Source organism: Protopterus annectens, chromosome 1.part1 (genome assembly GCF_019279795.1).
Source record: "Protopterus annectens isolate FY-2018-M chromosome 1.part1, PAN1.0, whole genome shotgun sequence".
NCBI classification, from domain to species: domain Eukaryota; kingdom Metazoa; phylum Chordata; order Ceratodontiformes; family Protopteridae; genus Protopterus; species Protopterus annectens.
Genome location: NC_056726.1, coordinates 1,226,095,683 through 1,226,116,255, shown reverse-complemented (window position 1 = coordinate 1,226,116,255; position 20,573 = coordinate 1,226,095,683). Strand labels below are relative to the sequence as shown.

At 39.6% G+C, this 20,573-nt stretch overlaps 1 protein-coding gene across 1 annotated transcript in view; it reads right to left on the bottom strand.

Annotated features, from left to right (window-relative positions):
- The window catches only part of LOC122809455 (zinc finger protein 2-like), a 277,160-nt gene that overhangs the window by 196,084 nt on the left and 60,503 nt on the right, over positions 1–20,573 (bottom strand). Inside the window, exon 2 of the mRNA XM_044080978.1 lies at positions 7,740–7,866. Coding sequence (XP_043936913.1) covers positions 7,740–7,866 — 127 coding nt within the window. The remainder of the gene's footprint in view (positions 1–7,739; positions 7,867–20,573) is intronic.

Below are 20,573 nucleotides of genomic sequence, written 5' to 3'. Positions count from 1 at the left end.
TGACCAAGGAATGTAGATTTTTTAGTTCTTGCAGGGCTCTATGCTCTTCTATAGTCAAATTACAAAAAGAGTGATTGTTACTAGATGAAACACTTATTTCTCTAAAGGCAGTTTCACAGGTGTCAATAAATCTTTGGACCCGTACTGGGGTAGCTGGAACAAATGTACTGGGTTGTTTACAGGTAAAATTCACATTATCTGCACTTGTTGGAAACAAACATTTCAGAGACAGGCTTCTACCTAATAACCTTAAATCTTTTAACTTCTCTGTTAGATCAGTCTTCCTCGCGGGTATAAATGATAGCCCCTTATTTAATAAATTAAGTTTTTCAGTATTTAGTTCAAAGGAGGAAATATTTATAACCAGACCTGGAGTTACATGCGTCTCCTTTTGGACGACTGAACTGTTCCTTCCATTTGGTTGATCCTGGATATCTGCCCATTGTGCAGAAGGCTCTTTGTGCGAGTTCTGAAGGGTAATGCTGTCTTCAGCGTGAAATCGCCCTTCTTGGATTTGTCTAAAAAAACACTCACATCATTCCTAGCTTCCTGCAAGCAGGAGTCCACAGTTGTAGAAATATTTGAAGTATGCGGTGCTACTTGTGGTGCCGATGAATGTATAGTTCTCATATTGTGTCCTGATTTCTCCCCAGTACTAATAGGAGCCTTGAGACCATTGGATACAGAAGCTGCAACCTGATTAGCACTATCACTGCATTCAGCGTTCGAAGATACCTTCATTATGGCAGCCTGGTCAGTAGAAGAACCAGAAGTAGAACCGGAAGTGGCAGCTCGGACCGCACGGTCATTTAAAGTAATATTTGCATTAGGAACACCATTGGAAACAAAATTCCCGTGAATAGATTTATTCGCAGTTTCTCTGGGCCATGAGAAAACGTTGTTCTTAGCAAGGTCAGATTTATCTCTATTCAGTTTGGATAATTTAGTTGTTTGATTGCACATTGCACTGGCAATGAACAACATTTAAATGGACTGGGCTGTTTTAGCAATGGGAAACAGGACTCATTTGTCCGGACTATGATAATTCTTACAGGTAAAGCTTCCAAGCTAATACAGTGAGTATCACTTCCTATAGTACCTTCTACCAAGTCCCACAGGAGATGATACACCAGGTATGCTAAACCATTGATATAATAAGAGCACACAACAACACTCTACTTAACTATGATAGGAGACATGGCGTCATACACCGATATAAGCACATCACTTAAAAAGAAAATAAATGTCAGTAAACAGAAGACATGGCTGCACACAAAAAATAAGTAGTTTATTTGAAAAGAAAATAAGCAATGCCATAAAAAATGTCAGTACAGCTTCTTATTGAGACAATACTGTCTATAATTTTACTCAAGCACTCTCTTCACCTCTCTCTCTCTCTTTCCCTGCATCTCTCATCTACATGTTGCTGACTGCACAGATGTTGCTGCTTTCTTTTCATTCTATTTACATAGCTCAGAGATTTTCACATACTTTGTAATTCTCCCAAGACTCATTAAATTTGCAGCACACTCATATTGCATGTATTACTGCTGTAGGATTGGCATTTGTTAGCTTCCTCCTGACTATTTGAAATCACATTGCAAATAAGTATTACATATATATATGTCCCCTTTGAAACATCTAAAACCCATAACATCTAATTTCATAACACTGAGACCAGAACATCTAAAACCCAAAACATCTAAAACCCATAACATCTAACAGTACAAATCACATGAAAATAGCATCCCCTCCACATAGAATGACATATAATGAAACCAAACTACCAAACACACTTTTTACTATGTTTCTGCAGGGAGGCTTGATACAATGGGGTTAGGAAATTAACTTTTTCCCACTGTAGTGCGATCTTGGAGTTGGTATACTTAATTTACGGGGGGTGTGGGGGTGCAGGGGGGGGGCTTGCCCCGCTGCAGAAACGTAGTAAAAAGTGTGTTTGGTAGTTTGGTGTCGTTATATGTGGAGGGGCTGTTATTTTCTTGTGATTTGTAGTGTTAGATGTTATGAACTTCAATGTTCTGGTCTCAATGTTATGAGTTTTAGATGTTTCAAAGTAGACCCATCTATATTTTATTTATTTAACATTTGTTAACTGGGAAAGTCCGACTTGGAACGAAGCCAATTGTCAGCGGAGGCCCAGGGAGAAATGCTCCAGATACATGTCTTTAGTACATACAGTAGTGTGCATATATATATATATATATATATATATATATATATATATATATATATATATATATGGGTTTTCTTCTAAATTTCGAAGTTTCAAAACTTCAAATTTCTTATGATTAAGAGGATACGATTGCAGTTTTTGAAATTTCAAACTGTTTAAATGGTGATTGACATACAGCATGGAATAATATATTTAATGTTTTCCTTGCTGTAGTGCGATCTCAGAGTTGGTATATTTAATTAGCAGGGGGTGTGGGGATGCAGGGGGGCAAAAACTTAAAAAAAAGATTTTTTTAAAAATTTGTTTTTTTATTTACATGTCAAAATTTCAAAAACTTTGATGTTATCGTCTGGAACATAAGAAATTTGCAGTTTTTAAATTTTCAAATTTAGAAGTCGATGTGTGTGTGTGTGTGTGTGTGTGTGTGTGTGTGTGTGTGTGTGTGTGTGTGTATGTATGTATGTATATGTATATACATATATATATATATATATATATATATACATATATAAATATATATATATATATATATATATATATATATATATATATAAATAAATACACACACACACACACACACACAATATATATACATTACACAAGCAAGGTTTTACTTCTCATATTCTCATACTACTCGCTTTTGCATTGCATTTACCAACTTATCTGGTCATACATCTGTATTAAACTACTTAATTTCATGTTTATTCTTAATGCACTATTGCCTCAGACTAATTTATATGTGATCATTATTTACTCTTTATATATTAATGTGGTTATTCAATTGTTATGCACCTTAACACACAAGTATTAATGTTTATTAGGACTTTTTTTTAGTCCTACACTGAAAATGGGCATTAACCCATCTGGGAGAAAAAACAGTAAATAAGTGAAAATTAAAAGTAAATATTGTAATGTGTATTATAACTCAACAGTCAGTATAAACTTGCTGTATGTTTTAGCCTTGGCAATAGCTACAGAAGATTTGACAAAAAAAAAAAAAAAACACAGATAAATAAGCAAAGCACAGTTCCAGTGCAGTTAGTTTACACATACTAAAAACTAAAGCTCTATCTGATAATGTAACAAAACCACAAGTTAAAAGGAGAAGAGAGAACGATAATAAGTATTTACTTTTTCCTATTTAATCCTTTTCCAGTTGTGTCACACAAAATGTGGAAAGGGGAAACAAGGAACATAGATATAAGTTCCTCACAGCAACCTTTTCTCCCTATTGCAGCAAACAAAAATCCTTGCATCTACTGCTACTTTATACTTGCTTACTTGTATTTTTTTACCTGGGTAAGTGAATTAAGCCCTTACTTGACTTTTTAATTTTTAACCCTAACTAGGGCCACAAGGCTAAGAGTTAAATGCAGTACATATGAACACACCTCTCAAATGCACCTGAATTTAGGTTCATAGGTTCATAGGTAAGTACTAGGCTATCTGCCCAAGGGCATTTATAAGCCTAGCCAGAATGTGCTGGCTTTCGCCACCCCCTCAGATTAGTTCCCTGTGCCTCTGTCCAGCAGAGCCATTAGTTCCCTGCACCACTGTCCAGCAGAGCCACTGCAGTGATCCCCGGGGTAAATTTTCTGTTTCCCATCCACCTGTCAAGGTTTCTCTTGAAGAATGTTAGCGAGGGGCTCTGCCTGATGTATATTGGAATCCTGTTCCAAAGCATGGGGAGTCTCTGGGATAGGAATCTATCCCTCCAGCATGTCCTATTTATTGTTGTGGTGAGGTTTATATCTCTAGAGCGTGTGATTCTCCGGGATTTGTTTTTTTTAGGTGGAGCATATCCATCAATTCTGGGTTGGACATAGCCTTGTATGTCAGGCAGAGATCACCTCTGAGTAAGCGGTATGCAACCGAGTACAGCTTGAGTTTCTTGAGTCGGGCTGCATAGGGCATCTGTTTGAGGCCAGTAATCCTCTTGGTGAGGTACTTCTGTGGTCCTTCCAGCTGTTGCAGGTGTCTTATAAGGTACATCCCAAATGGGGCATTGTGTTCTATGATGGGTCTAATGAGTGATGAGTACAGAGGCACAATAACCTGTTTTGTTCTAGATGCAAACCCTTTTGTGATTAAGTGGGCCACATAGAAGGATTTTCTAACCACCTTGGCAATATGATTATCAAAGGAGAGATTACTATCTACTTGGGTCCCCAGATCCCTTATTACATTTTCTGCATTTAGGGGACTACCACCTATGTGGTAGTTCGCGGGTACTTTTTTTTCCCCAAAGGGGATGACTATGCACTTTTTGGCATTTAGCTTGAGGCCATGATTTTGACACCAGGTATCCGTCTCAGTGAGACCCATCTGGAGGGTGTCTGTATCAGCCGGAGAATCAATTATGGCCCCTAATTTGCAGTCATCTGCGAACTTGGTCAGCCATTGTCCTCCTATGCTTGCCTGTACCTCTGAGAAGTATATACCAAACAGGAGGGGTCCTAGGACTGAGCCCTGGGGGACGCCACTTGTAACCGGTTTAGAGTCGGACGTAGAGCCTGCAACTTTCACCATGTGGGTTCTAGCCATGAGGCAGTTGGCAACCCATCTTGTGATGTAGGGGTTTATGTTCAAGCTGGTGAGCTTGTCTATAATACTAGAATGGGGAATGGTGTCGAAAGCCTTTGTGAGGTCTAGGTAGGCTGTGTGGACCTCCTTTCCCTTGTCTAATGCCTTGGTAACCATCTCAAAGAAGTCCACCAGGTTTAGGAGGCATGATCTGCCCTTAACAAAGCCAAACTGGGTAGGGTCCAAGGTTTGGAGGTTCCCAATGTCTCTGTTAATGAGTTCCATGATGATGATGATGATGCGTTCCATAGCCTTGCAGACCAGGCTAGTCAGGCTTATAGGGCGATAGTTCCCTGGGTCTGTTGTGGCTCCACCTTTGTGGAGCGGGATAACTGTTGCTGTGCGCCACTCTGTGGGTACATAGCCTGTAGAGAGGCTGAGTTTGAACAGTGTGTTTAGGTGAGGGGTTAGTTCATTTTGGAGCTCTTGTAAGACACAGCCTGGGACACCGTCCGGTCCCATTGAAGCTGTGTTTTTGGCTTTGGATAGGGCTGTTTTAACCTGTGTGTCAGTGAATGATGGGGCCCTACATTCTTCTGGTATGGTTATGGGCCCTTTAGGGGGTGAGAGGGGGGTGAAGTTTGCACTAAACCTGTCTGCCAGAATGTTGGCAATATCAGTCGGTTCAGTGTATTTTGTGCCATTCTGCACTAACTTAGAGCAGATCTGAGAGTTTCCACTTAGGTTCTTGACATAGCTAAAGAACGCTTTGTGGTTATCTTGAAGATATTGGCAACTTTTCTTTCGAAACTAGCCTTAGATGATTTAATGAGGGATCGTAGTTTCTTGCTGATACTTATCAGGGTTGTCTTTCCTTCTTGGGATTTTACTCTTTTCTGTACTAGTTTCCTCCTTCTGTTGTATAGCTTGTTTATGGAAGGGGTCCACCAGACTGGTTTCCTTTTCTTGGAGGAGTGAGTCTTGGTTTTACTTGGGATAGCACGATTCATGCATTCCTGCAGATGCTCATAGAGTGCCTTTGTAAAAGTTTCAGCAGTTTGGACAGCATTGCCCTTTAGCATGGGGGCTGTGAACCTTTCCACCTCAGTCTTAAGTAATGTGAAGTTTGCTTTTGAAAAGTTTTTCATGGTGGTTTCCTTGATTGGGGGTGGGGGCGGAATGTGGCTATCCAGAGTGATTAGTCTATGGTCTGATCTAACCAGCGAGGGGTTAACCTCCGGTGTGGAACACCAGTCTCCCATGTTGGTGATGACCTCTGGTGGGGGTGATGACTACTTGATCCAGGGTATTCGAGTTTATAAATTCTAGGAAGCGTTGGGCAAGGGAGTCAGTACTTGAGTAGTTCTCCCAGTTTATGTTTGGGTAATTGAAATCACCCAGTATTAGGGTGTTTGGTAGGACCTTCATATTTCCCAGTGTCTCCAGAAATGCGGAATGGGGTTCCTGGGCAGTGGTGGGTGATCTGTAGCAAGCTACAATTTGGATTGCAGTTTTGCCTGTTGTTAGTTGCACATGGATGATCTCTGATGCATTGTGCTGCGCCACTAACCTAGAGTTGTGGGTATCCTTGATAAATATGGATACACCCCCACCTTTTATGTTTCGTTCCTGGTTCTGTGGCCGAAAGGTAAGGTATGAGTTATAGCCTAGTAGTGCTGGGGGTGCTCTTAGGAGCCTTAAACCAGGTTTCTGTTACTCTACAGATGTTGATGTTCTCCATACTGAGGAGAGTCTCGAGTGCATGCATTTTGAGGTTTAGACTTCTGGCGTTGAGTAGCATTACCCTCAGTTTTTGGTTACTTGTGATATTTATGGTGGTGGGTTTGTCTTTTGAGCCTTGCCTAAAAAAGGCACTATGGGGGTGACAAGAGCCTTGGCCAGTATTCAAAAGCCTAAGGGTGACAGGTGCAAGCCATCTCTTGCGAAGCAACGTGGCTTGTCGAGCATGTCATCCCAGGAGGACAGATACTGGATCCCCTTCGAATGACACCAGAAACTTAGCCAATTGTTGAAATTGATCATTTTTTCTTTATACTGTGGCTTCATTTTTGGTGAGGGCAGGATGCTACTCAGGGTCAGGGTCATACCGGCCTGGGCTACATGATCAGAGAGCTCTTCCATGTCTCTTTTCATGTAGTCCAGGGAGGTACGTCTCAGGTCATTCACACCAACATGGACAATGACAGAGTTGTATTTGTACTTGTTCTGGAGTGACCTGAGTGCTTGTGTTATGTGGCAGATCCTGGCACCCCACATGCAGCTAACTGTAACCTTCTCCTTGTCCAGCCTAGTTAGTGGGACATCAGTGTGCCTGACTATAGAGTCGTCTACTACTAGTGTGTTGGGTATGTTATTTTGCGCTAAGGGCTGTGATTGCGTGGCACACTGATTATGTGAAGTATGTGTTTCATGGTTGGTGATGGGGTGTGGAGGTTGCTTGGATGTCTGCTTTGGAGGTCTCTGTTGCTTTTGCAGATTTTTATTTAGAGCCTCCGAGTATGTTTTCATGTATTCATGTGTGTTATATGAGGAATGTTCTTCCTTTAGAAGTCTTAAAAAGTCTGTGTTCCTTGCAGTTCCACATTGAAAGGGTCTGTCGCTCATTCGGTGTAAAGATTTTTTAACGGATATCTACATTAAATAATACTGAATCATATATAATTCATCAAAAGAACTTCTGATAAGCATAAATAGCACATTTAACAATGTTTTAGTCTTCTAGTTGAAGTTTTTAGTAAACTGTAAGTAGGTGTTCCACATTTTGCCAATTAATTCCACATTATGAAAGGTGGTGTTTCACATTATGCAGACGGAAGGTTGAGAGCTATGCATATGAACAGTTTGGTGTAGCCAGTCAAACAGTTTCAGGAAAGCAGGAGGAAACCAGACAACCCTGATAAAAAACCTATGAAGACATATGGGGAACATGCAAACTCCATGTTGAGTGAAGCCCTGAGTTGTAGAGTGGTGAATGAGAAATCTTACCCACTGCACCACTTACCTGAGGAAATCATTAGCTGATAATTCTGCACCATCACGTCCCTGTACAGTCTCCTCTTCTGCTTATTTAACATATTCCACTCTTCATCTGAAAATGTCACAGCAACATCTTCAAAACACACAGGTGCCTGAAAAACAATGAATGGGTTTAAAGTGTCTGATGGAAGAGTCATATTGCTGCAGTGGCAGTATTAAAGGAGAACTCCACCCAAATATTGTTTTTTTTTTTTTTTTTTTGAACATCACAAAGCATCCTGCAGTTCAATCCCAAAAGTGATTAAAAAAAGGAACACAATTTAAGTATTAACCCCTCTGTTTTCTAACTGAATCTCTACATTTTTCAGCACAGTATTTTGGCTTTTTATGAAATCTTGAATCTTATGTTATGTCCATCTGGAATTTGTCACAACATTTCTATATCATAGAGACAGGTTTTAGTGGAAGTAAACCAGATGTGTCACCAGCTACTTCAAGCTCAATATTCAATATCCTTGAAAAGGGTTTTCCAGCAGACAGACAAAACTCAGTGAGATTCAATAAAACAGTACAAATGTTACACGTGTCATGATTTGGTGAAAAGTACTAGGAAGCTGAATTACTCAAGCTAACAGAGAATGAGGATAACAGAAAATGATACAGCACCGTGATGTAAACATAATGTGACAAACAGTAACAAAACACACAAGAATGGTAGCCCCCCCCCCCATTTTGAAGTACAACAGTTAAACCAAAAAAAAAAACAAACAAACATCAAACCACTTACATTGAAACAGTAAAATTACTAACGCACAAAAAACTGAAGTTAAAGTGAATATTTTCTCAACTTTTTGGCTGGGCTGTCTTAATGTTTTATTACTTCTCTGCTTGGATTGTAATCCATCGGGACAGGGGTTTACCCATTTCTGTACTTAGATTCTTCCTACTTCTACTTTCACTTGTGAGTGTGAGAATTTCTGACATGTAATATTACTCATCTATAATGCTACCTTCTTTAAAGATGCGCCTTTTCTGTTGCAACAAAGGTTCTGATGGAAGTCTTAAATATGTACCAATTTCTTCGAGAATAACTTTGATATTTCCTTTCTAGAGGTTACCAGAGGAGTGATTTGTCTATTAATGAGCACTTTACAGAAATTTGTAACCATATTAATGACTGCAGTTGGCTATTTTTGCTCTTTGCTTTTAAAAGGTTACACCTATAAAATAGTTAGACATATTGAAGTGACATTTTCAAGGAGTGATAGCTTTACACCTCGACTATGATACATCTACAGACTAAGTTGCTACAAACACAGGCAAAAAAAATACACAAAAATAAAAACATTAACATTAAAAACTATCACAATTAAAATACTTTATTTTATTTTTTATTTGGTTACTTGGAGTGTCCAACCGAGCCAGAGGCCCATTTTCAGCCAAAGCCCGTGGAGAAAAGCTCCATGTTGTGCAAAGAAAAGATAATAAAAATTAAAGTATGAATGTAAACAAAAGTTCAACAGATAAAAAAAAAACAAATAGTACAACAAATGTTTACAAATGTCTGAGGTAATGTAGTAGATTAAAACACACAACACGGAATGAATTTACATGAAAAAAAGTCCTGTGACTCATGCCTTATCAAGAAGTTAATTTAATATAAGTAATGAGCTGCATATTTGTTTAGATGTGTGATGATCTGAGGTATTGCCAGCCATGCCAGCAGAAGTAAGGCAGTGGATGTTTAACATATGCCAGCATAAGCTAGCTGGAGTTTTGTAAAGAAATACATGTCATTTGTGTATCAAACTGATTTGTACAGATGCTTGTGTTTAAAAATGCATTTGTAAAGTTGCTTGTGTTAAAAATGTATCAGTGTGCTCTGCTGGAAAGAAAAGAAATGTACATGTATTATTGTAACTGAATTAAATGTATATGTTTTAACAAAGGCTACTGCAAGAGAGGACCTTAATCACAACCCAGCTGCAGCAAACTTTAAAAAAAATAGCTGAAATTAAATTAGGCCATAAAAAGATCGTAGCTTACAGTTCTGGTTACAGCCAGAGACAAAATGTTTGGGAAACCAAGTATTAGGAAGCATTCTTTAATGTCTCTAGCAGGGAGCTAATTGCTACTCTGGGAGGGTAGAGGTTTAGGAGTAGAGGTGGCGAAGGTGGATGAGTTTAAATACTTGGGGTCACTAGTTCACAGTAATGGTGAGTGTGGAAGAGAGGTGAAGAAGAGAGTACAGGCAGGACGGAGTGGGTGGAGAAGAGTGTCAGGAGTGATTTGTGACAAATGAGTACCTGTAAGAGTGAAAGGGAAGGTCTACAAGAGGGTAGTGAGACCAGCTTTGTTATATGGGTTGGATACAGTGGCATTGACAAAAAGGCAGGAGTTTGAGCTGGATGAGGCAGAATTAAAGATGTTAAGATTTGCACTGGGTGTAACAAGGGTCAGCCCAGGTTGGAAGGTTTGGAGACAAAGCCAGAGAGGCACGATTACGTTGGTTTGGACATGTGCTGAGGAGGGATGCTGAGTATATTGGGAAAAAGATGCTAAGGATGAAGCTACCAGGTAACAGGAAAAGAGGAAGGCCTAAGATAAGGTTTATGGATGTGGTGAGAGAGGACTTGCACGTGGTTGGTGTGACAGAGCAAGATGCAGAGGACAGGAAGAAATGGAAACAGGTGATCTGCTGTGGCGACCCCTAACGGGAACAGCCGAAAGAAGAAGATGATGATGAGGAGGAGGAGGAGGAGCAGCAGCAGATCTGAGCAAAGCTCTATCTGTGTGTATGGTAACACATAGGTGCTAAACCCTGACAGCTTCTAGCAATGGGAGTTGCATGGAAACCAGAAGTAAGATGACCAAATGCATGGGATGTCATTCTGTACACAAATAATGTTTTAATGTTACAGGAGGCTGAAGCCTAACAGAAGACCACTCACCTACTTCATCTTGCCTTGTGCTAGTAAGTGACCAGGGATAGTAATTCTCTAAATCAGTTAGGAAAATATAGGGAGAACAGCTGAGTATTGTTTTTCTGTAACTGTGTGAATCTTTCCAGCTGTTTTGTTTAATATTTCCTGTGATTAAAACTTGGGTGTTTACTGTAACTAGATATTTAGTATTTTCTTGTTCTTTTATTATTATTAAATATATTTAAACTTTTCACTGTGGCTGCTCCTTTTAGAAAAATATTTAAGCTTTGAGAGTATTTGCATATATTTATTTGGTGATAAGCCCAGCCACTCCTGAAAGTCTTGCTGCTTGGTCAACATTACCATTACTGTTAATACTAATTTCACTCAGTATAATTGGGTACCCTTGCAAGAGCTTTAGGTAGCTGGCTTTGTAGTGGAATTTGGCAGTGATAACTCCCTTATAGTTTGGGCAGGAGGGGCACAGTGGGTAAATCTGTGTCAGCCTTTCACAGGTGTGTGTGTGTGTGTGTGTGTGTGCGTGTGTGTGTGTGTGTGTGTGTGTGTGTGTGTGTGTGTGTGTGTGCGTGTGTGTATGTGTAAATCAAATCTCACAGTGTGTGTGTGTGTGTGTGTGTGTGTGTGTGTGTGTGTGTGTGTGAGCTTCTTGGAGCTAGGACACACAGCACTGGTTTTAGAGAGAGAGTGTTGGAGGACTTGGTTTGGGCACTCGACTGAGGACTTAACTCTGCAGCTGTACAAGTAGTAAGCCTTACTGGGGACCTATGGAGAGACGGACAGAGAAATCCAGACCACGGGCTGACTTTGTTCTTTGTGTGTTCTTAAAGGGAAATTGTTTTGATGCAGAGACATCTGCATCTGGGAATAACTGAGTGTATTCATTTGTATTCCAAGTGAATGTCCTTCTCCAGTGCTAGTGGTGAGGATTGTGGCTCCTTGGTTACTGGCCCAGAGTGAGGATGTCACAATATATAAGAGTTACTATGTACCTTCTGCCAAGAAGCAAGTTTGTTAGTTATAAAAATCACTATTTCCCTTATGCAGTAGTAGTAAGATAGACAGTGTCATTGATATTTCAGTTTTTCTGTAGGAGAGTGGAGGAAAAGATGTTGAGACTTGGTTATTAGAAATTAGTAATTAGATATTAGAAAAATAGTACTTAGATACTGTGGTCAAGAGCCGGACTGGATGACTGGGTAAGGGTGTGGTGAGTGGTCATCCAGGGGAAGTGATGAGTGGTCATTCAAGAGAAGAGCAGGAGCACAGCCATTTTTCATTTAGGTAACCTTTGCGGAGTGATTTGAAATTTTTTGTATTAGTAGTGTTTACAATTGGTTGTGGGACGGAGCTCCAGATCTTGGATATTTTGTACAAGTAAAGGGATTATCCAGAGCTGCTGTTGGCTTTTGTGGTTATTAATAATTTATCAGATGATCTCAAATTTCTAATTTTGGTGTATGGCTGTACTAGGTCTTTGAGTGTTTAGCAGTTGTTAGGCTGGTGGATGATGGTGTGGGCAATGGTTACTTGGTTTAGTTGGAGGAGGTTGGAAAGTTCAATCCAGTTCAGTTCACGTACTGCATTGCAGTGATGAGTTCTATTTGAATGTTAAGGGCGAATCTTGCTATTTTGTTACAGTAGGCCTCAAATTTGTTTAGGTCTATTTTTCTAACATTTGTAAAGATGGGGAGGCATACAGTAGGGTGGAGAGGAGATGTGTTCAAGCTATGTGGCTTGTCTGGAGGCATTTGTGTGGAATAACTTTGCTCTAGAGAGTTCAAAGTTTAACATGCACCTTTTAATGGTTAAATCCAAAGTTTTATCAAATTTTAGTTAGCAATCACTACTCCAAGAAGTTTTGTGTATTCTAAAGGTTCTATTTTTGGTATTGTTAGATGAAAGGAAACGTAAGGTGGACTGAGTTCCTTGTGATTTGTCTTTAGTAAAAGATCATCAGTTTAGTTTTGTTTGGGTTGAGTATTAGCTGGTGAGTAGAAAAGTACTGTTCTATGTCTAGGAAGGATTTGTATGTTATTTCCAGGAGTTTGAAGAGAGTTGGAGCTGAGCATATAAGGGAGGGATCATCAGCATATTGAAATAAGAGTAGTCTTGTTAGTAGCAGTAGATAGTTTATTGGTGAATACAGAGAAGAGTAGCAGACCAAGTACTGGCCCTTGAGGAACACCCACGGAGACTGGTAGAAGGGGAGAGAGTGAGTTTTGCCACTTAACTGCTTGCTAGAGGTCCGTTAAGTACCTGTGGAACCAGCCTAGTGCTGTTTACAGAAGCTACTTCATTTAGTAGTTTTTGATGAAATACTGTGCCAAAGGCTTTTGACATGTCAAGAAAGATGGATGAGACTAATTGGCCATTGTATTTAAGCTGGTTGATGGTATTGGTGAAGCTAATTAAGGCTGTTGTGGTGCTATACTTTGGTCTGAAACTGTGTTGTGAGTTTGAGAGATGGTTGTTCTGTAGTAGGTAGTCTAGGAGTTGTTTGTGAATGCATTTTTGGGGATTTTTGCTAATGGAGGAAGAATGACTATGGGTCAGTAGTTAGATAAGTCTATGGAGGGGCCATCTTTATGCAAAGGCATGATATGGGATATTTTCCACTGTTTAGGTACATATTGTTCTGAGATAACCAATTTATTAGGATGGAGATTAGGTATTGGATTGTGTCTGCTACTAATCTGAAAAATTCATTAGGTAATTGGTCAGCAGCTAGAGCAGTAGGTATTAGTTTGTTAAGAATCAATTTTATGGTCTTGATTTGAGCTGTTTTTATAGTGAATGAGTTGAGGTAGTGTTAGGGGTGTGTTATCCTGATTTACTAAAGAAAGTATTGATTTTATGAAATGGGAACTGGGATGCAGTACTAGCACAGGAGTTAGGGGTGGTGAAAGATGGGGTAGTAGTTTGACCTGAGTTTAGGAATTGTTTTAATGTTCCCCAAAATTTCTGAGGGTTGTTTTAGTGATTTTGTTGTAGTGAGCTATAGTAAGCTTTTTATTGTCATTTTTTATTTTTCTTTTGGCTTGGTGTCTTAGTTGTCTGTATTTAAGCATAGAGGGTTGTGATTTGGTCGCCTGACATTGTGACCTGGCTCTATCTCTCTTTTTCAGAAGTTGCGTGGTCTCTTGAGAAAGCCATGGAGTTTGTTTTGCTTTAACTCATATTCTCCTTAGAGGAGCATTTAGAGTTGAGGAAAGTTTGACTGAATAGTTGTACAGCTGAGTCTAGTGGGAGTTGTTTTAAAGGTGACCAGTTGTATTGCTGTAGTAGGAATTTAAATAGGTTGGGACAGAAGTTTATTTTGCTACACGTGTTTATAAATTATTTTTTTGGAGTGGTAGTTTGGTGTCGAACCGGTTATGTGGGCATGTGGTCACTCAGACTGTCTGAAAGGCAGCCTGCATGTTGTTAAAGGTTAAGCTTATTAGTCAAGGTCCAGTTGAGGGTAGTTTCTTGTTTTTTTTGTTGACTCTAGTTGGGGAAGATATCATCTGGGAGAACCCATATAAGTTAATAAAGTCTGATGGATTTGGGGGACAGCCAGTCCAAGATAAAATATCCCATAATAATGGTCTCTTGGTTAAATATAGTTGCTACCCAACCAAGAAGGATTTGAATTTTAGTATAGTTTTTACCTGGTGGAATGTAGACCGCTATAATTATCAAGTTCATAGGTTAGTACAATGCTATTGGCCCTAGGGCCTCTACAAGCCTAGCCATAACAATTGCCTGGCTATTTCTTTCCACAATATTTGCTTCCCTGGACCCCTGTCTAGCAGGGCGATTGACGTGATCGCTGGGGTGAATTTCCTATCTCCCATCCAATCATCAAGGTTCCTTTTGAAGAGGGCCAAAGAGGCGCCCTGCTTGACATGTATGGGCAGTCTATTCCAGAGTCTGGGGAGTCTCTGGAACCTATCCCTCCAGCATGTTTTGTTTATTGTGATGACAAGGTTTAGATCCCTGGAGTGTGTAGCTCTGAGGGATTGGGATTTCTTTAAGTGTAGCATGTCCAACAGCTCTGGGTTTGACATGATCTTGTATGTTAAGCAAAGATCACCTCTGTGTAGATGATATGCGACAGGGTATAGCTGGAGTTTTTTTAGACGGTCAGCATAGGGCATCTGCTTTAGGCCTGCGATTCTTTTAGTGAGGTGTTTTTGCGTCCTTTCCAGTTGTTGCAGATGTCTTGAGAGGTACATACCAAACGGGGCATTGTATTCTATAATGGGTCTAATGAGGGATGAGTACAGTGGGACAATAATCTCCTTTTTTCTGGATGAAAAGCCCTTAGTGATGAGGTGTGCCACATAGAAGGATTTCCTGACTGTTGTGGTGATGTGATTATCGAAGGTGAGACCACTGTCCACCTGTGTCTCTAAGTATCTTATCACACTTTTGGTGTTTAGTGTACTGCCACCTATGTGGTAATTCATGGGTACATGTTTTTTCCCAAAGGAGATAACTATACATTTCTTGGCAATGACTTTAAGCCCATGGTTCTGGCACCAAACAGCTGTTTCTGTAAGGCCCTTTTGTAGAATATCCACACTTGGGGATTCAATAATGGCTCCCAGTTTGCAGTCATCTGCGAACTTTGTTAGCCTGAGTCCTTTAGTGTTGGCCTGTACTTCAGAGAAGTAGATGCCAAACAAGAGCGGTTCCCAGGACTGAACCCTGTACTCCACTTGTGTGGAGCTGGATTTGGAGTTGGCTACTTTTACAGTGTGGGTTCTGACAGTAAGCCAGTTGGCAACCCATCGAGTGACATAGGGATTAATGCCCAGCTTAGTAAATTTATCTATGATTCCAGAGTAGGGGATGATGTTGAAGACCTTGGCGAGGTCCAGATAGGCTGTGTGGACCGCCTTACCCTCATCCACAGCTCTGGAGACTGATTCGAAGTCAATCAGGTTCAGGAGACAAGATCGAACCTTCACAAACCCAAACTGGGTGAGGTCCAGTATTTAAAGGCTGCCAATGTCTTTGTTTATAAGTTCCATGATAATACATTCCATGGCCTTGCAGATTAGACTCGTCAGACTGATGGGGCAGTAGTTCCCAAGATTCAAGATGGATCCCCCCTAGTGAAGTGGGATAACTGTAGCCGTGCGCCACTCAGTGGGCATGAAGCCTGAGGTGAGGCTATGATTAAACATCACACTTCGGTGAGGTGCCAGTTCATTTTGTAGTTCATGTAGTACACAGCCCAGGATGTCATCTGGTCCCATTGATGCTGTATTCTTAGCATTTATTAGAGTTGAGTTCTACGTGAGAAATTAGTATTTCAGAGTCAGAGGGGTCTGGAGGGGTGTAGTTGAGGTGTACTAGATTTAATGAGTTTCTAAAGATTATGGCAATTCCTCCTCCTCACTTATGTAATCTGCCACTTCTAAGTTAAAGGCATGTGGAAGGACTTCAGTGTCTTTTATGGGTAGTTTAAGCCAGGTTTCAGTTAGTATGAAAATATCACAGGAGTATAAGGAGAGGGTTGCATGATGTTAATGAATCTTATTTGGTAAGCTTCTGAGGTTCGTAATTAAGATTACAAGTTAGTAGTATGGTTAGAGAGATATGGTATGTTTTAAGTTAGGGGAAGATTATACTGAAGTTTGTGGGACCTGGGTTGGGATGTATATCCCCACTCAGTTTGAGTAGCAGTGGTTTTCGTTGGTGCATGTTTTTAAGCAGCAGTTTTGTGATTTAACAGAATAGGTTTGATGTCACCTTAGTATGGACATATCTGAAAGTGAATAATTCTGTAGTTGTGCAGTTAAAAAGGTGAGAGAATGTAATATTTCCAAAAACAGCAAGCAACAAGGTGCCAAAGCACAAAGACCAGTAATCCACACCATCACCTCTGTCTGGCGAAGCAGTAAAGCCATGGATAAAATCTTCAGTGAACACTCGTTTGTTTAGCAGATTCCAACAGCTGCAGAACCACCAGCACTAATGCAAAACACATAAACGTCTTAAAGTCTCCGTTTTCGTTTGATACACTTCATCAGATGTGGGCCATCAGCTCTGCACTAGTTGAACTGAAGTTGTTTTCAGGAGGGGTGGAAAATAGTAATGCATCTCGGTGATGTGCAGGCAGCCCTTCATGTAACAAACAAATATGGTGTAGTTGAATAGTTACAACTACCACATACTTTCAGGAAATAATGGGTAGTGTCCAGATTATCTGAGTTGTCAAAAAGCTTCAAGTTGCTTAGAATTGGTGCTTGTTGTTTGTGTTCTTTGCAAAGACTTTATAAACTAGGTAAAAAAAAAAAAAAAAAAAAAAAAAGATAGGAGGTGAGAAATGGAGAGGTGAGCTAGTGATGGAGCGTACCATATAAAAAAACGGTTTTACTGTAGTGAGAGGGAAAGGTGGAGAGACCATAATAACAGCTTACAATGGAATATGATGAAAATATTATCATCAGAGAGGGTTAGTGAGTATAACTAAAGACGTTGTTATAGAAAAAGGAGAATGCAGTAAGATGTACATAAAACTAACAATACTTCAAAATACAGGAGAGAGTTTAACCTAGGTAGTACAATAGCATCATTAAAATTTACTTAGAAGCACAGACTACTTTACTTTTGAGCATAGGCAAACAAGCAGTACTGTGAAAGTCAATGAGGTAACACAGCAAAATCAGACAGCTTACCACAAGAATATGAAATAGCAGCAGGGTATACTGCACCTTATTATAGCATCAGTTTACACTGATGAATACAGATGTCAAGTGTGGGCACAAAGGCTGTTTTCCATCTACCAGTTCCTAAAGAAGCAGTACTAATATTTATGGTGATACACTGTGTTTAGCTAGATTATATGTTCAGTAGTAATTTAAGCTACAATTCAAACATATTTAACATGCAATTATGTTGTGCATCAAGTAAACTAATTTATATAGTAATACAAAATCCTTCAACAGTCACACCATAACAGGCAAATCACTTGCATTTCTCTAAAGCGTTGTTGCTAAATTTTAACAAATACCTACGTAGAGTGAGATTGCATGAGACATCTATAAAAATCTTTAAAAAAAACAAGAACATTCATTGAAATATACCTTAGTCTTCTTAATTGTCCAACCTATATACAACAAAATCTCCACCTACCTTACTAAAACACATTGAGCAATCTCAGAAACTCTTACAATCACCCTCCAGTAAAAAAATCAGAACTGCAATATTGAATGGAGACATATACCCAAACTCCAGCCCAAAAGGTATTCAACAAGTTCCCAACAGCACACAGCAAACAAACCAATCCTCAAACCACACTAACAGCTTACCTTTGACCAACATACCCTAAAATGGTTAAAGTATACTCCTCATCAACATGAATATCAGAAGCATAGTAAATAAAATACACGAGTTGCACACTACCCTCTCCCAGTACAACCCTGACACTGTAGCCTTAACAGAAACCTGTCTCAAAGCACACATAGAACAACAAGCTCCTACACCTGGCTACAGCATCTTAAGACAAGACAGAAAACAAAAGTGAGGTGGTGGTGTAGCTGTAATATATAAAAACACACTAAAACTGGAGCAATTATAAGTAACCCCTCCCCCCAGAACTAAATAATACCGAACTGCTAACCTCCCATCTAGAAATCAACCATAATAAACACATTGTCTTAATATCAGTATACATCCTACCCAGCAATAAGCCCCCCATAATTGAAAACCTACTATCCTGGGCATCCATCACATTTAGCCAAGAAACAATAATAGTAGGGTAACTCAATATCGATTGGCAAACTTGTTCCTCAGATAATCCGTCAAACTACTTAGACTTGCAAGGATTCACTCAGATGATAAACACACCAACTAGGGATGATAAACACAGCAGCAAGCAGTCTATTCTTGACCAGACCCTAACTAACAAACCCTCACTAATCAGGTTGTCTCCCAGACAGCCTAAGCAACCACCTGCTGGCCTACATCCTGAGACACAGTAATAATCCCACCAAAACTACACATTTAGAAACAAGTATGCAACAAAAGACATTCTATACATGCCTTCAAACTAATCTGAAATTGCAAATGGTCCCCTCTGAAATACCACCCGCTAGACTCAGCTGTCCAACACTTCAACAGCAAATTTCTTGGAATCCTCAACAGCTTGTACCCCATCAGGAATATTAGAACTAAAGCTAATTATTGTCCATGGCTCTCTAAAGAAACCAAACAATTTCTGAAACAGAGATACACCCTGGTCCCAATATCAGTTTAACAAAAATAAACCATCCTATAATAATTATTGTCACATTAGAAATAAATCCAAGAAACAAATTAAGAATGACAAAAAACTCTACTACACCAGAACCCAACAATTACATCATAACAATAAAAAAAAATTCTGGGGCTCCATTAAAACAACACTTACAGCCAAGACAAACCACAACTCCAACCCCTAATATCTCAAATTCAAAAGAAACTATACCTACCCAATTCAACTCTTTCTTCACAAATTCTATCCTCTCACTATTAAAAGTGAAGGATAATACTGCTCGTCACCCCACTTGTTACAAATGTTATCAACACTACTGTTTTTCCAACTTGACCAGACAGACAAGATAAAATGTTAACTAAACTAAAACCTACATCACTCGTAGCTGATCAGCTACCAAATGAATACCTCAGATTGGCAGCTGATGTCATCTGCTACCCTATACCAATATTGCTCAATAGATCCATCACTAAACAATGCATCCAAAAGATCTGGAACATTTCATATGTAATCCCTCTGTACAAAGGTAGGTCATCACTAGAACTCTCTAATTTTAGGCCAATTTTCATTCTATCACCACATTCAAAAATGTTGGAAAAATTTATCCATACTCAACTACTCAACCATCTACTAAAAAAAATCTGCAGTCTAATTCTGAACATGGCTTCCATCCCAAACATACCACCACAAATGCACTCAACCTTCACCAACAGCATAAACCAACTCAAAAATGAAGGAAAACATGTCTCCTCTTTCTAGATATGTCTAAAGCATTTGACACAGTAGCCCACCAAAAGCTCTTATGTAGCTTGCCTCCTTCAACTTTTCAGGAAGCCCTCTCCTGGTTCCACAGCTATCCTTCTGATCACCAAGAAGCTGTAAAATGGCAAAAATATATCTCTTCTCTGCTATCAGTAACTGTTGGTGCCCCCAAAGGATCAGTACTAGGCCTCCTTCTTTTCTCTATCTTTACAAACAAACTTCACACTGCCTCCAGCCTTGCCACCCTCATCCAATATGCAGATGACTCCGGTGTCATCTGTTCAGCACCCTCCTTCGCAGAGTTCCAAGAAATTACCAAAAAATCCTTTTCTGCCATTAAAGCATGCCTACACAACTTCCAACACATTCTAACCCCAACAAAACCAAATACTCTTCCAGAACAGCAGCAATAAAGCTAATATCCATAGTGAGCACATTAGAATCATCTCTTCTAACACAGTAATTGAACTAATCACGGAAACAAAGCTATTAGGTGTCACCATTGATAGCAGTCTGAAATTTGACAAACATTTGGCACATGTTATTAAAGAAACTCACATCGAATTAGTTCACTGTATAGAATCAAACCTTACCTTACCAACTCCTCCAGACAAGCAATCACCAGGACACACCTTCTATCCACCTTACTATATACCAACCCAATATTCACATACCTTAGAAAAGCAGACCTAAATGAGCTATAGACTTGATACCACAAAAGTACCAAATTTGCAGCTAACCTTCACAACAGAACCCATCACTGTGTTGCTCTCCAACAACTAAAATGGCTAGAGCTAATTAACCTCTTATCCTTCAACCAACTTACAGTAACCCATTCTCTATAGAAGATACTAAAATAAGAAACCTAATAAAGGTTGAGGAATGAATGTGACTGTAAACTTAA